Source organism: Cucurbita pepo, chromosome LG07 (genome assembly GCF_002806865.2).
Source record: "Cucurbita pepo subsp. pepo cultivar mu-cu-16 chromosome LG07, ASM280686v2, whole genome shotgun sequence".
NCBI classification, from domain to species: Eukaryota; Viridiplantae; Streptophyta; class Magnoliopsida; order Cucurbitales; family Cucurbitaceae; genus Cucurbita; species Cucurbita pepo.
Window position 1 is genome coordinate 9,799,829 of NC_036644.1, and position 14,001 is coordinate 9,813,829.

General features: G+C 37.3%; 1 protein-coding gene across 1 annotated transcript; it reads right to left on the reverse strand.

Annotated features, from left to right (window-relative positions):
* Window positions 1-649: 649 nt before the first annotated feature.
* Window positions 650-11,864, reverse strand: LOC111799215 (probable serine/threonine-protein kinase PIX7). Its single transcript, XM_023682667.1, has 6 exons — window positions 11,614-11,864; window positions 9,698-10,020; window positions 8,248-8,383; window positions 2,409-2,542; window positions 2,121-2,244; window positions 650-1,396 (listed from the first exon to the last, which is right to left on the reverse strand). The coding sequence occupies exons 1-6, from the start codon at window positions 11,741-11,743 to the stop codon at window positions 939-941; spliced, it is 1,305 nt and encodes a 434-aa protein (XP_023538435.1). The 5' UTR covers window positions 11,744-11,864; the 3' UTR covers window positions 650-938.
* Window positions 11,865-14,001: the final 2,137 nt, after the last annotated feature.

The window sequence follows — 14,001 nt, forward strand, 5'->3', positions numbered from 1 at the left end:
CTTGACGTTAATATTTTTGCAAAGAGAAGCGTGGCTTTCAGGTTATGATCTCTGACATTGATATTTTTGCAGAGAGAAGCGTGGCTTTCGGGTTGTGACACAAGGCACTTGGGGAGAGTAAAATCATTTGAAGGGTTGAAACCCTTGCCCGATAATGATAGAAAAATAAAAATTTTATTTTAACCAAGCATAGATAGAGATATCCATGTCGGGTTGGAATCGGGGACAATAATGGAAAATGTAGTCTCGTCTCCAGTCCCGTTTAGCTAGGAGAGAAACCTCTTTTCACTCCCTCCTTCATTCTCTATTTAAATAAGGATTTTTCACTCGATAAATAAACGAACATCTTATTAGAAAAGATTTATATAAAATATACAACTCGACCCAAATAATTGAATTCTCCAAATTCTAGTAAGAGCTATATCAAAATTCAACTTTATTTTTCTTATATCTATCAATATCAGTTAACGGTCAACTCGAGCTCACCTTGCCTATTCTCACTAAACAATCGTGTACTTGTGACATTTGATTGTTTTAGTACCGTAAAGGATATTAAATTCGAAGTAAATGATACCATGACTTGAACGTATTCTCTCTAAGTAAAGTTGTTTGAACGAACGTTAAATACGAAAAGTAACGACGCAATGGATAATATCAGAAATTGCAGATGCTAGCCAGCAATATAAACGTACACAACAATCACAAACACAATGGCCAATAATTCCAAACTCAGAGCAACTGACATTCTTGAGGTACCACAAGGCTGCAAATGAAGATCTTAAGATTGCATCTATGACAGCACAGAACAACAAAAAAGAGAGCCATACATAGAAATTCAAATGTTCCAAATTCATGGTCAGAAGAAGAAGAAGCTTTTCGTGTACCTTTCCTCTTCCGTCCGTTGCTCTCTCTGGCTCTGAGGAGTTACAGCCTACCGTTCATCGACGACGATGAACGATTCCGACGTTCATAGGAGAGGTTCTAATGTTTCTTGACTGAGTGTATGTTAGCTGGTGCAGTCCATCTGATTTCTTCTTTCGTCGACCTTGCTGAGACAAGCGCGAATGATAGGCTAAGATGGCGAGGTCGTTAAGGTCCTGTAACGGAATGAGAAACTTGACAACTTCATCCATGGTGGGACGAGATTTTGGATCCCTACTGATGCAGTGAGAAGCTAGTTTAGAGATTTTCTGAACCCCCTGGATGGAGTAGTTGAGCTCCAAGCGAGGGTCCACTATGTGGTAAAGCTTCCTTTTGTCTTCTAAATATGGCCTAGCCCATGACACTAGATTCTGCTCACCACTGGGACGTTTCTTGTCCATCGACCTCCTCCCAGTTAAAATCTCGAGTAGGACGACGCCAAAGCTATAGACATCACTCTTTGACGTCAAATGTCCTAAAAATGGTCAGGAGCCAAAGAAATACAGATTGTTAAATACCAATCCTTCCCGTATAAGTTCAATTATGTGCAGAATCAAAACACTCAAAAGTATAATGTAGGTGTAACGACCTAGATCCACTGCTAGCAGATATTATCTTCTTTGGGCTTTCCCTTTCGGGCTTTCCCTCCAGGCTTTAAAACGCATCTACTAGGGGAATGTTTCCACACCCTTATAAAGGGTGGTTTGTTCTCCTCCCCAACCAATGTGGAACATCACAATCCACCCCCCTTTAGGGTCCAGCGTCCTTACTGGCACATCGTCTCGTGTCTACCCCAATATGGGACATCACAATAGGAGTATGTTTATATTGTTTTCATGAGTTTGCATGCACCTCGACTATTCTAATGAGACAGTCGTCTCACTCTACTATATTTGGTTGTCAAGTTAACTCATAAAATGTTAAATCCGAGGTAGGTAGGTACATACCTTAACCCATTTGATAACCATTTGGTTTCTGAAAATGGTGTTATTTTGCTCATCTTTTTCGCAAAAACATTTTAATTCTTAGCCAAATTTCAAAAACAAAAACAATTTTTTTTAGTTTTCAAAGTTTGGCTTCGTTTTTAAAAACATTTACAAACTAGATAACAAAACGAAGAAAAGTCATAGGTGTAGCCAAAAACGAAAAATCAAATGGTTATTAAACATGGCATTTAATTTTTAATTAGATTTCCTCACCAGTCATTAGATATTCTGGTGCAGCATAGCCATATGTTCCAACTACTCTAGTGGAAACGTGTGTTTTGTCTCCCTGAGGCCCAGCCTTTGCCAAGCCAAAATCCGAAAGCTTTGCATTGTACTCCTACAAGAGTTCATCATAAGATGTATTAAGCAACTAATCGAAAAAATTTAACTTGAAACGGTTAAAATTACTTTTATCGTGTTCAAAATCACTTCCAAACATGTATTTAATCATTCAAAATAATATTACAAAATTGCTTCGAAACATGCCAATAAATCACATACCGTATCAAGCAATATGTTTGATGTCTTGAAATCTCTATATATAACAGGTTCTGGACCATTGTGGAGGAAGGCCAAGCCTTTGGCCGCAGCAAGTGCAATTTTAATCCTGTTTGACCATGGAAGAGGTATAGTCCCTTCAAAAAAACATTTGAACACTATCAGAAATTTCGCTATGAACAAACATAGTATCACGACATTCTACACGATCCAATCATGCAACTATGTAAATAATCTCTGCACATATTTAACTATAAGTGTTTATTACTATTCAAAATGTAGTAATAGTACCATAAACCATCCCTTCTTTATGGGCAAAGGCTATGTTTTAGAGCTCTTTTCGCATAGCTATAAGCACTTTGACTCAAAGCCATTGTGCCTGAAAGTGATTTATAAGTACTTTTCGAAAAAGTCAAAGGCACTCATAAGCGTATTTTGAGAAGAGATCTAGAGGTCGTTTTAAACACCTTTAGAGCATAGAACTAAATATCAAAGATATTTATCGGTAAGCATTTATTTTAGTGAAGTGCTTGTATTTTTCCTAAAATCACTTATATTGAAGGGCCTGTGAAACATAAAACGAGTATGAAATTTTGCTAACTAACAACTAAAAGCAGCAACAAATGCAGAACCACAAAATTACTCGCCTCTTTATGTAAAATACATAATTACCCACAATTACTCCCTCGTGTCAAATATCTTAGTTTCTCGTGGCTAGTGTTTTTTAAAGCTGAAAGCGCACACAAGTGTTGAGGCCTGCGCCTCAAGTGTGTTTCATCAACGGAGCCTCGACTTTTAAATCAAGGTACAGGGTTGTGCCTGGCACAGCTCTGGTTGTAACAGCCCAAGCCCACCACTAGCAAATATTGTCCTCTTTGGGCTTTCCCTTTCGGGCTTTCTCTTTCCGGCATCCCCTCAAGGTTTTTAAAATACGTCTGCTAGGGAGAGGTTTCCACACCCTTATAAAGAGTGTTTCGTTCTCCTCCCCAACCGATGTGGGATCTCACAATCCACCCCCCTTCGTGGCCCAGCGTCCTCGCTGGCACTCATTGCTTTCTCCAATCGATGTGGGACCCCCACCAAATCCACCCTCTTTCGGGGCCCAGCGTCCTTGCTGGCACATCACCTCATGTCCACCCCTCTTCAGGGCTCAACCTCCTTGCTAGCACATCGCCTGGTGTCTGGCTCTTATACTATTTATAAGAGTCCAATCCCACCGCTAGCAGATATTGTCCTCTTTAGGCATTCCCCTTTCGAGCTTCCCCTCAAAGTTTTTAAAACGCATCTGCTCCTTATAAAGGGTGTTTTGTTCTCCTCCCTGACCGACGTGGGATCTCATACCGGTGATGGATTCCCATCCTACTCTAATCACGATAACAGAAGAAAAACTAAAAAAACAAAATAAGGATGACAAAGTTGAAATGGTAGCTAAATTCCACAATCTTCTCACAAAAGCAATAAATTTGGTAAGATTGTGATTGCTCTCCTACAAAACGAAAAAGCCGCTAAAGAAGAATGAACAGGAGAAAAGATGAAATGAAGATAAAAGTTTTTTGCAATTTCTCAAAAAAAGTAATTTAGTAAAATATTGTTATTGTTCCAATAGAAAGGTGCAGACAACATCTTCATATGTCATAATTATAAGCTTAAAAGTAGAATGGCTGGCCTGTAAAAAGCAGTGATGCTAGAGGACAAAAGAAAGAAAAAAGGCTAAGCAAGAGGATCCCACTTACTTCTGAAAAGATGGTTTTCAAGACTACCACGCGTCATGAACTCATATACAAGAAGCCTTTGATCATCTTCAATACAGTATCCAATAAGCTTAACAAGATTGGGATGGTGAAGCTGTCCAAGGAAGCTAACCTCAGCCTGCAATGCATTAAGGGAGATTTCAGCTATTAAATACCAATCCATCTACATATTCATTACTAACACTAACAAATCCTCAACTAATCAAACTTTCCCATTTTTATCTTCAAACTATCTCTAATCCCTGCCATCAAATCCTCCTCTCTTTTTTTTCCTTTCTTTTTATTTACGAGTGTCCAAGCAAACTTACATGTACCACGACTGTTCTTACCGAACAACCACCTTGTTAGGAATCACGAACCTCCACAATGGTATGATATTGTCCATTTTGAGCATAAGCTTTCATGGCTTTGCCCAAAAGGCCTCATACTAATGGAGATGCATTCCTTACTTATAAACCTTGCCATCAAATCCTCTTCTCTTTTTTTCCTTTTTTTTTTTTTTTTTCTCAGTATCCAAGTCAACTTGCATGCACCACGACTGTTCTTACCACAACCACCTTGTTAGGAATCACAGACCTCCACAATGGTATGATATTGTTCACTTTGAGCATAAGCTCTCATAGCTTTGCTTTTGGTTTCCCCANACAATCCACCCCCCTTCGTGGCCCAGCGTCCTCGCTGGCACTCATTGNAATGGAGATGTATTCCTTACTTATAAACTCATGATCATCTCCTCCCAACAATCCTCAACACACCTGACCGTACTATATTTGATTGCCAAGGTAACTCATAGGATGCTAAATCATAGACGGAAAGCCATCATGACTCAAACTCATTCCATTTAAGCAGTTTATTATTTAAATGGCCCTCATTGATTAAAGGGTCAACCTATGGTGGCTCCTTTCTTAATCTTTTCAATGCAATATTTCCTAGTAATCAAATGTGATTAAAGTAGTAAGAACTAAAGTTAAATCATACAAAATGCCTTTAATGCTAAAGTTTATTTTAATTAGATCACAATNTTTCTCCAATCGATGTGGGACCCCCACCAAATCCACCCTCTTTCGGGGCCCAGCGTCCTTGCTGGCACATCACCTCATGTCCACCCCTCTTCAGGGCTCAACCTCCTTGCTAGCACATCGCCTGGTGTCTGGCTCTTATACTATTTATAAGAGTCCAATCCCACCGCTAGCAGATATTGTCCTCTTTAGGCATTCCCCTTTCGAGCTTCCCCTCAAAGTTTTTAAAACGCATCTGCTCCTTATAAAGGGTGTTTTGTTCTCCTCCCTGACCGACGTGGGATCTCATACCGGTGATGGATTCCCATCCTACTCTAATCACGATAACAGAAGAAAAACTAAAAAAACAAAATAAGGATGACAAAGTTGAAATGGTAGCTAAATTCCACAATCTTCTCACAAAAGCAATAAATTTGGTAAGATTGTGATTGCTCTCCTACAAAACGAAAAAGCCGCTAAAGAAGAATGAACAGGAGAAAAGATGAAATGAAGATAAAAGTTTTTTGCAATTTCTCAAAAAAAGTAATTTAGTAAAATATTGTTATTGTTCCAATAGAAAGGTGCAGACAACATCTTCATATGTCATAATTATAAGCTTAAAAGTAGAATGGCTGGCCTGTAAAAAGCAGTGATGCTAGAGGACAAAAGAAAGAAAAAAGGCTAAGCAAGAGGATCCCACTTACTTCTGAAAAGATGGTTTTCAAGACTACCACGCGTCATGAACTCATATACAAGAAGCCTTTGATCATCTTCAATACAGTATCCAATAAGCTTAACAAGATTGGGATGGTGAAGCTGTCCAAGGAAGCTAACCTCAGCCTGCAATGCATTAAGGGAGATTTCAGCTATTAAATACCAATCCATCTACATATTCATTACTAACACTAACAAATCCTCAACTAATCAAACTTTCCCATTTTTATCTTCAAACTATCTCTAATCCCTGCCATCAAATCCTCCTCTCTTTTTTTTCCTTTCTTTTTATTTACGAGTGTCCAAGCAAACTTACATGTACCACGACTGTTCTTACCGAACAACCACCTTGTTAGGAATCACGAACCTCCACAATGGTATGATATTGTCCATTTTGAGCATAAGCTTTCATGGCTTTGCCCAAAAGGCCTCATACTAATGGAGATGCATTCCTTACTTATAAACCTTGCCATCAAATCCTCTTCTCTTTTTTTCCTTTTTTTTTTTTTTTTTCTCAGTATCCAAGTCAACTTGCATGCACCACGACTGTTCTTACCACAACCACCTTGTTAGGAATCACAGACCTCCACAATGGTATGATATTGTTCACTTTGAGCATAAGCTCTCATAGCTTTGCTTTTGGTTTCCCCAACAGGCCTCATACCAATGGAGATGTATTCCTTACTTATAAACTCATGATCATCTCCTCCCAACAATCCTCAACACACCTGACCGTACTATATTTGATTGCCAAGGTAACTCATAGGATGCTAAATCATAGACGGAAAGCCATCATGACTCAAACTCATTCCATTTAAGCAGTTTATTATTTAAATGGCCCTCATTGATTAAAGGGTCAACCTATGGTGGCTCCTTTCTTAATCTTTTCAATGCAATATTTCCTAGTAATCAAATGTGATTAAAGTAGTAAGAACTAAAGTTAAATCATACAAAATGCCTTTAATGCTAAAGTTTATTTTAATTAGATCACAATCATCTCTTTATTTCCTCATCATTTCAAAAGCTTGATTTTAATACTTAGCTTTTAAGCCGTCTAAAACAAACCCATCGTTGGTTCTCCATTCAAATAAAAGTGAGGCTAAGGATTTGAGAGAGTAAAGAAAAGAGAACCGTCGGTGGCAAATATTTTATCTACTCTCTCTCACAATCAACCGACAATAAATATGGCTATGGCTTAAAAAGCAAGAAGAATGATCACAATTAATTCTAAAGTGTCATCAAAAGGAAAAGATGATAATGGCACTGTGAACGAATGTCGACATTATGAGAGAAATCTTAAAACGATAAGGTATGATAAAAATCCATATAGTTCAGAGCATTCTATATGATTTAACCTAAAATCAAAATTTCTAATGTAATCGAAAGAAGATTTAGAGAAAAATAACATCAAAATTCATAGAGAAAAGTTGAAATTCGAACCTCCCATTCTCTGTGGCCTTGAAGACCATCCGGCTTCAAGCTTTTCACAGCGACAGTGATTCCTGATCCAGGTTTGGCCGGCGCTGTGCCATTCTCTTCGATCCATCCTTTGAAGACGAATCCAAACCCTCCTTCTCCAAGTATGCTATCCGGCCGGAAATTTCCGGTCGCCGATCTTAGTTCCTGAAATGAAAATTTCAGTAACTGCCGCTTGTTTTTGTCCGCGGAGGACGGCGGCGGCGGAGCATTGTCGAACGATAGCCGAGCTTCGGCCGGAGGGCAGAAATCTCGGTTGCTAGCGTTTAGGTACCGCGTCTCGGTAGCTGCAACCGCCAAGAATAAGTAATTAAAATGTTATTTTGAATTTTTTTTAATATTTAAAATAACAAATTAATTATTGAAAAATAAAATAGTAAAATTATTCCATAAATCATAAATTTATTATATTTTTAATTTTTTATTAATAAACTTTAAAATAATTTCTTGAAATAATTTTTATTCGTTAATGAAACCATTCGATTGTAATACTTTACCTTATATCTTGGTTGATTAGCCAACCCGAGCTGACCCACTATTAAGAGACTGAGATTGACTCTAACAGCTTAAGCTTACCGCAAACTGATAATGTCTTGTTACGTATCACCACGTAAGGTTGTAAATAGAAAACGTGAATTAAGAGACTGAGACTGACTCTAACAGCTTGAGCCTACCGCAAACTGATATTGTTTNGAGAAAAGATGAAATGAAGATAAAAGTTTTTTGCAATTTCTCAAAAAAAGTAATTTAGTAAAATATTGTTATTGTTCCAATAGAAAGGTGCAGACAACATCTTCATATGTCATAATTATAAGCTTAAAAGTAGAATGGCTGGCCTGTAAAAAGCAGTGATGCTAGAGGACAAAAGAAAGAAAAAAGGCTAAGCAAGAGGATCCCACTTACTTCTGAAAAGATGGTTTTCAAGACTACCACGCGTCATGAACTCATATACAAGAAGCCTTTGATCATCTTCAATACAGTATCCAATAAGCTTAACAAGATTGGGATGGTGAAGCTGTCCAAGGAAGCTAACCTCAGCCTGCAATGCATTAAGGGAGATTTCAGCTATTAAATACCAATCCATCTACATATTCATTACTAACACTAACAAATCCTCAACTAATCAAACTTTCCCATTTTTATCTTCAAACTATCTCTAATCCCTGCCATCAAATCCTCCTCTCTTTTTTTTCCTTTCTTTTTATTTACGAGTGTCCAAGCAAACTTACATGTACCACGACTGTTCTTACCGAACAACCACCTTGTTAGGAATCACGAACCTCCACAATGGTATGATATTGTCCATTTTGAGCATAAGCTTTCATGGCTTTGCCCAAAAGGCCTCATACTAATGGAGATGCATTCCTTACTTATAAACCTTGCCATCAAATCCTCTTCTCTTTTTTTCCTTTTTTTTTTTTTTTTTCTCAGTATCCAAGTCAACTTGCATGCACCACGACTGTTCTTACCACAACCACCTTGTTAGGAATCACAGACCTCCACAATGGTATGATATTGTTCACTTTGAGCATAAGCTCTCATAGCTTTGCTTTTGGTTTCCCCAACAGGCCTCATACCAATGGAGATGTATTCCTTACTTATAAACTCATGATCATCTCCTCCCAACAATCCTCAACACACCTGACCGTACTATATTTGATTGCCAAGGTAACTCATAGGATGCTAAATCATAGACGGAAAGCCATCATGACTCAAACTCATTCCATTTAAGCAGTTTATTATTTAAATGGCCCTCATTGATTAAAGGGTCAACCTATGGTGGCTCCTTTCTTAATCTTTTCAATGCAATATTTCCTAGTAATCAAATGTGATTAAAGTAGTAAGAACTAAAGTTAAATCATACAAAATGCCTTTAATGCTAAAGTTTATTTTAATTAGATCACAATCATCTCTTTATTTCCTCATCATTTCAAAAGCTTGATTTTAATACTTAGCTTTTAAGCCGTCTAAAACAAACCCATCGTTGGTTCTCCATTCAAATAAAAGTGAGGCTAAGGATTTGAGAGAGTAAAGAAAAGAGAACCGTCGGTGGCAAATATTTTATCTACTCTCTCTCACAATCAACCGACAATAAATATGGCTATGGCTTAAAAAGCAAGAAGAATGATCACAATTAATTCTAAAGTGTCATCAAAAGGAAAAGATGATAATGGCACTGTGAACGAATGTCGACATTATGAGAGAAATCTTAAAACGATAAGGTATGATAAAAATCCATATAGTTCAGAGCATTCTATATGATTTAACCTAAAATCAAAATTTCTAATGTAATCGAAAGAAGATTTAGAGAAAAATAACATCAAAATTCATAGAGAAAAGTTGAAATTCGAACCTCCCATTCTCTGTGGCCTTGAAGACCATCCGGCTTCAAGCTTTTCACAGCGACAGTGATTCCTGATCCAGGTTTGGCCGGCGCTGTGCCATTCTCTTCGATCCATCCTTTGAAGACGAATCCAAACCCTCCTTCTCCAAGTATGCTATCCGGCCGGAAATTTCCGGTCGCCGATCTTAGTTCCTGAAATGAAAATTTCAGTAACTGCCGCTTGTTTTTGTCCGCGGAGGACGGCGGCGGCGGAGCATTGTCGAACGATAGCCGAGCTTCGGCCGGAGGGCAGAAATCTCGGTTGCTAGCGTTTAGGTACCGCGTCTCGGTAGCTGCAACCGCCAAGAATAAGTAATTAAAATGTTATTTTGAATTTTTTTTAATATTTAAAATAACAAATTAATTATTGAAAAATAAAATAGTAAAATTATTCCATAAATCATAAATTTATTATATTTTTAATTTTTTATTAATAAACTTTAAAATAATTTCTTGAAATAATTTTTATTCGTTAATGAAACCATTCGATTGTAATACTTTACCTTATATCTTGGTTGATTAGCCAACCCGAGCTGACCCACTATTAAGAGACTGAGATTGACTCTAACAGCTTAAGCTTACCGCAAACTGATAATGTCTTGTTACGTATCACCACGTAAGGTTGTAAATAGAAAACGTGAATTAAGAGACTGAGACTGACTCTAACAGCTTGAGCCTACCGCAAACTGATATTGTTTTATTACGTATCACCGTTAAGCTCACGTAAGGTTGTAAATGGAAAACGTGAGACTAACGGTAATACAGCAACGGACTATATTACGTATCACCGTTAAGCTCACGTAAGGTTGTAAATGGAAAACGTGAGACTAACGGTAATACAGCAACGGACTAAAACAGACAATATCTAGTAGCAGTGAATTTAGTTACTACAGTAACAATTTAAATATTGCCCAAAATATTGTTCACTTTGAGCATAAGCTCTCGTAGGTTTGCTTTGGATTTCCCCAAAATGTCTGATTATAAACTCATGAACATTCCCTAAATTAGCCGATGTGGGACTTTCATCATCCAACACCTCCCCTCGAACAAAATACGCCTCCCCTTAATCGAGGTTCGACTCCTTTAGAGTCTTAGTCATTTTTTACTATGCCTTCGAGGAGAGTTGACTCATTTTCTTCTGGAGTCATTTATTCGACATTTGAGGATTTATCAATCTATTGGCACGACTAAGTTTATGACATGACTTCTGATACCATGTTAAATGAACATGACTCTCTACACTGGTATGATATTGTCTACTTTGAGCATAAGTTCTCATGGTTTTGCTTTGTGCTCCCCAAAGGCCTCATACAATACAGATAATATTCTTTGATAATAAACATAGGAACTAAATTAGCATATGTGTCACTTTCATCCATAGACAAATTCAACCAATCAAACACTCGAGGAAAAAACACAAAATTTAACATTAAAAAATAAATAAATAAACACTTAAATTCAGTCAAAACGACGACGTAAGAGCAAGAACACAGCTTCAAAGAGTTTCAGAATGTTGCAGTCATTTTCTCTCACTAAAACAGAGAGAAAAAAAAAAACCAAAAACAGAGAGAGAGAGAGAGAGGTAAAAAAAATCATTAAGTTCCAAAGTTTTGCAGCTTTTACTCAGAAATTCCCAGAAACAGTAAGAACAAAATTTACTGTTCTTTCACTGTTCTTCACTGTTCTTCACCAGATTTTAACAGAATTTACAGAGAAAAAAACCGTACTCTGTTTTCTGTCACCATAACAGAGCATCAAAAAAAGCTTTAAAAAAAAAATAAAAAAATCCCAAATTCAAAAACCCATTTTTGATCATGATTTAATAACCAAACCCAGATGATTAAAATAAAAAAAAATAAAAAAAAAATAGAATTTTCAGAGAGTACCTGAATCGTAAAGCAGAGTAACACGAGGAATGGAGTTGGGGGAGTGTTTGGAAGAGGGGGAAGATTTGGAGGCGTCCGAAACGGTGCGTTTAAGGACAGCCCAGCAGCCACACTTCTCGTGTTCCTCCATTGATGATGAAGTAGATATTTATGAGGTTTTTTGTTGCAGAGCTTTCATGGAGGGAGGCTATGGCGGAAGAGGAGAGAGAAAGTGAGAGGGGAATGAAAAGAAGAGAGAGAAATTTTGATGATTTTTTTTTTTTTTTTTTACCCTGTTTTTTGTTGTTGGTGATTGCAGGCATCATCATCACCATCACAATCATACAGTTCTTTGTACAAAAATAACTTTTTTGGCCACCATCTCTTTTGGGAGATGGATGGGAACTCCACTCTTTCTCTCTCTTCTTTCAACTAGTGTGAGAAAGAACCTCGAGGGGTCGTAGAAGAGAAAGAACCATCCGAGCATCATTCTTGACATGGTATCAAAGCTTCTCAAATCACAGGGCTCAACTCTGGACAGGCAGTGGAAACTATCTAGCTGGAGTATGGTAGGGGCAGAGGAAATTTCCGGTGGAACGGTGAAATGCGTAGAGATCGGAAAGAATACCAACGACGAAACAACTCTGCTCGGCCAACACTGATACTGAGAGACGAAAGGTAAAATGTTTCCTCGAGAATTAGACACATAGTTTATTACATTCAATCTAATATATTATACACGAAATTATAAAAAAATAGCAAATATTTACCTAAAATTTATTATTGGGTTAAAAATTTACTAAAATATTTGATCCCAAATTAAATTAGTGATGATCTAAAACGAGAAAGTCAAACATTGGATTGTGTGTTAGTAGTACGTCCAACCTCACATTGGTTAGAAAGGGGAATAAAACATTCTTAAAAAGTGTGTCGTGTCTAGTAAACATGTTTTATAACGGTGACAGCAGACAATATTTACTAGTAGTGGACATGTTTGAAAAACAACATTTTACTTGTCATCCAATATTTTAAATATATTTTTAATGGTATTTTTAAAATATATTATAAAAAGTCAGAGTTGATATTATAATTTTCTAAATAATATAAGATATTTTTCTAAATGATAGGAATGTCTTTTATTATTAATTCATCTAAGGTGGATAGAGCGTATATATATATATATATATATAACCATTCAAACTTTACAAATTTAGGTAATAGTATCTTGATAAAAGAGCTGACGAAGGGGATGAGCCAAATAGGGAGTCTACTGGACGAGGTTCAACTAGCGAAGACTCTTGAAACAGTTGGAGTTATGAGTCCCCAAGTGAGCGTATTATGGAGAACCGTCAAGCACATCCGGCACAGATCATGGGGATCTCGTTGTTGCATAGCTCAGGTCGAAGTAACGCCCCATCAGATGTTCAACAAGCAGTTTCACGATCGAGCATGAGTGCCCGAAAGTTGTCATTGTATATTCCCGCGGGTCGGAAGACAACAGGGGAAAGAGAAGGACATTGAGTAGTGAATTCCCCATACATCTCGAGGCGTCTATCAAAAAGATACTCTGAAGGCTTCGGGATCGAGGTGTATATATATATATATACTAATAATCGAGATTTCTTCATTTAAGGTATCACTCATACTCAACGACGTTTAGAGTTGCAACCTCGAGCTTTGAGAAATGAACCTTCGTTTGTAGAAAAGAATATCTTCATGTGTTTCCAAATGGATTCGATACACTCGAGCCTAATCATAGTTAGGTCACTGATAACGATAAAAGGGCTAGCAACCAACTCGAAAAAATAGATTGAATTAAGTCGATGAACTCCGTTCGAGTTTCTAACCCTACATGAATAATTCAGGTAGCGTAGCATCGAATATAGCTAATAATCGAGCGGAATTCTTCTCTTTACTCGATGAAAAAGCCCTAAATAATGGACCATTGCTACAACATCATCATAGTTGAGAGCATGTAAATTCTAGTAAGGGGCTATTGGTGGATGGGACAATTGCCCTAAAAGAATGCATTTTGATTGATGTATAGTTGCTTGTTGACTATGCCATCCACCACCTTAATTCCAGAGGAATAACCGATTGAGTGGGCTATCCACACTTCCCGAACCAATTAAAAAATATATTTTTGTTAATAGAATCGATCCTAAAATAATTTGATACTGTGAATTTTAGAGTAAAAGATCACGATCGTCAGGATCATCAGGATCATCACGATACCCTGAAATAATTTAAAACAATCATCACAATCATCACAATCACCTTAAAATAATTCAACAGAGCCGGACTTTCCTCAAAACTTACATTTCTGTCATCACGATATGTTCTTAGGGTATCGTAGTTTGACGTGCATATCCCAATAGGTAACGGAGGCGTGCAAAGGTTTCCTCGAGC

What these genes read in the sequence shown, in the direction of transcription:
- LOC111799215 (XM_023682667.1), bottom strand. Translation starts at nt 11,743, where the DNA reads ATGGAGGAACACGAGAAGTGTGGCTGCTGGGCTGTCCTTAAACGCACC. An exon ending in TGAAAACCATCTTTTCAGAA is followed by an intron (nt 2,543 to 8,247) that starts GTAAGTGGGATC and finishes GTTTTTTTGAAG; the next exon opens with GGACTATACCTCTTCCATGG. An exon ending in CAAACATATTGCTTGATACG is followed by an intron (nt 2,245 to 2,408) that starts GTATGTGATTTA and finishes GAACTCTTGTAG; the next exon opens with GAGTACAATGCAAAGCTTTC.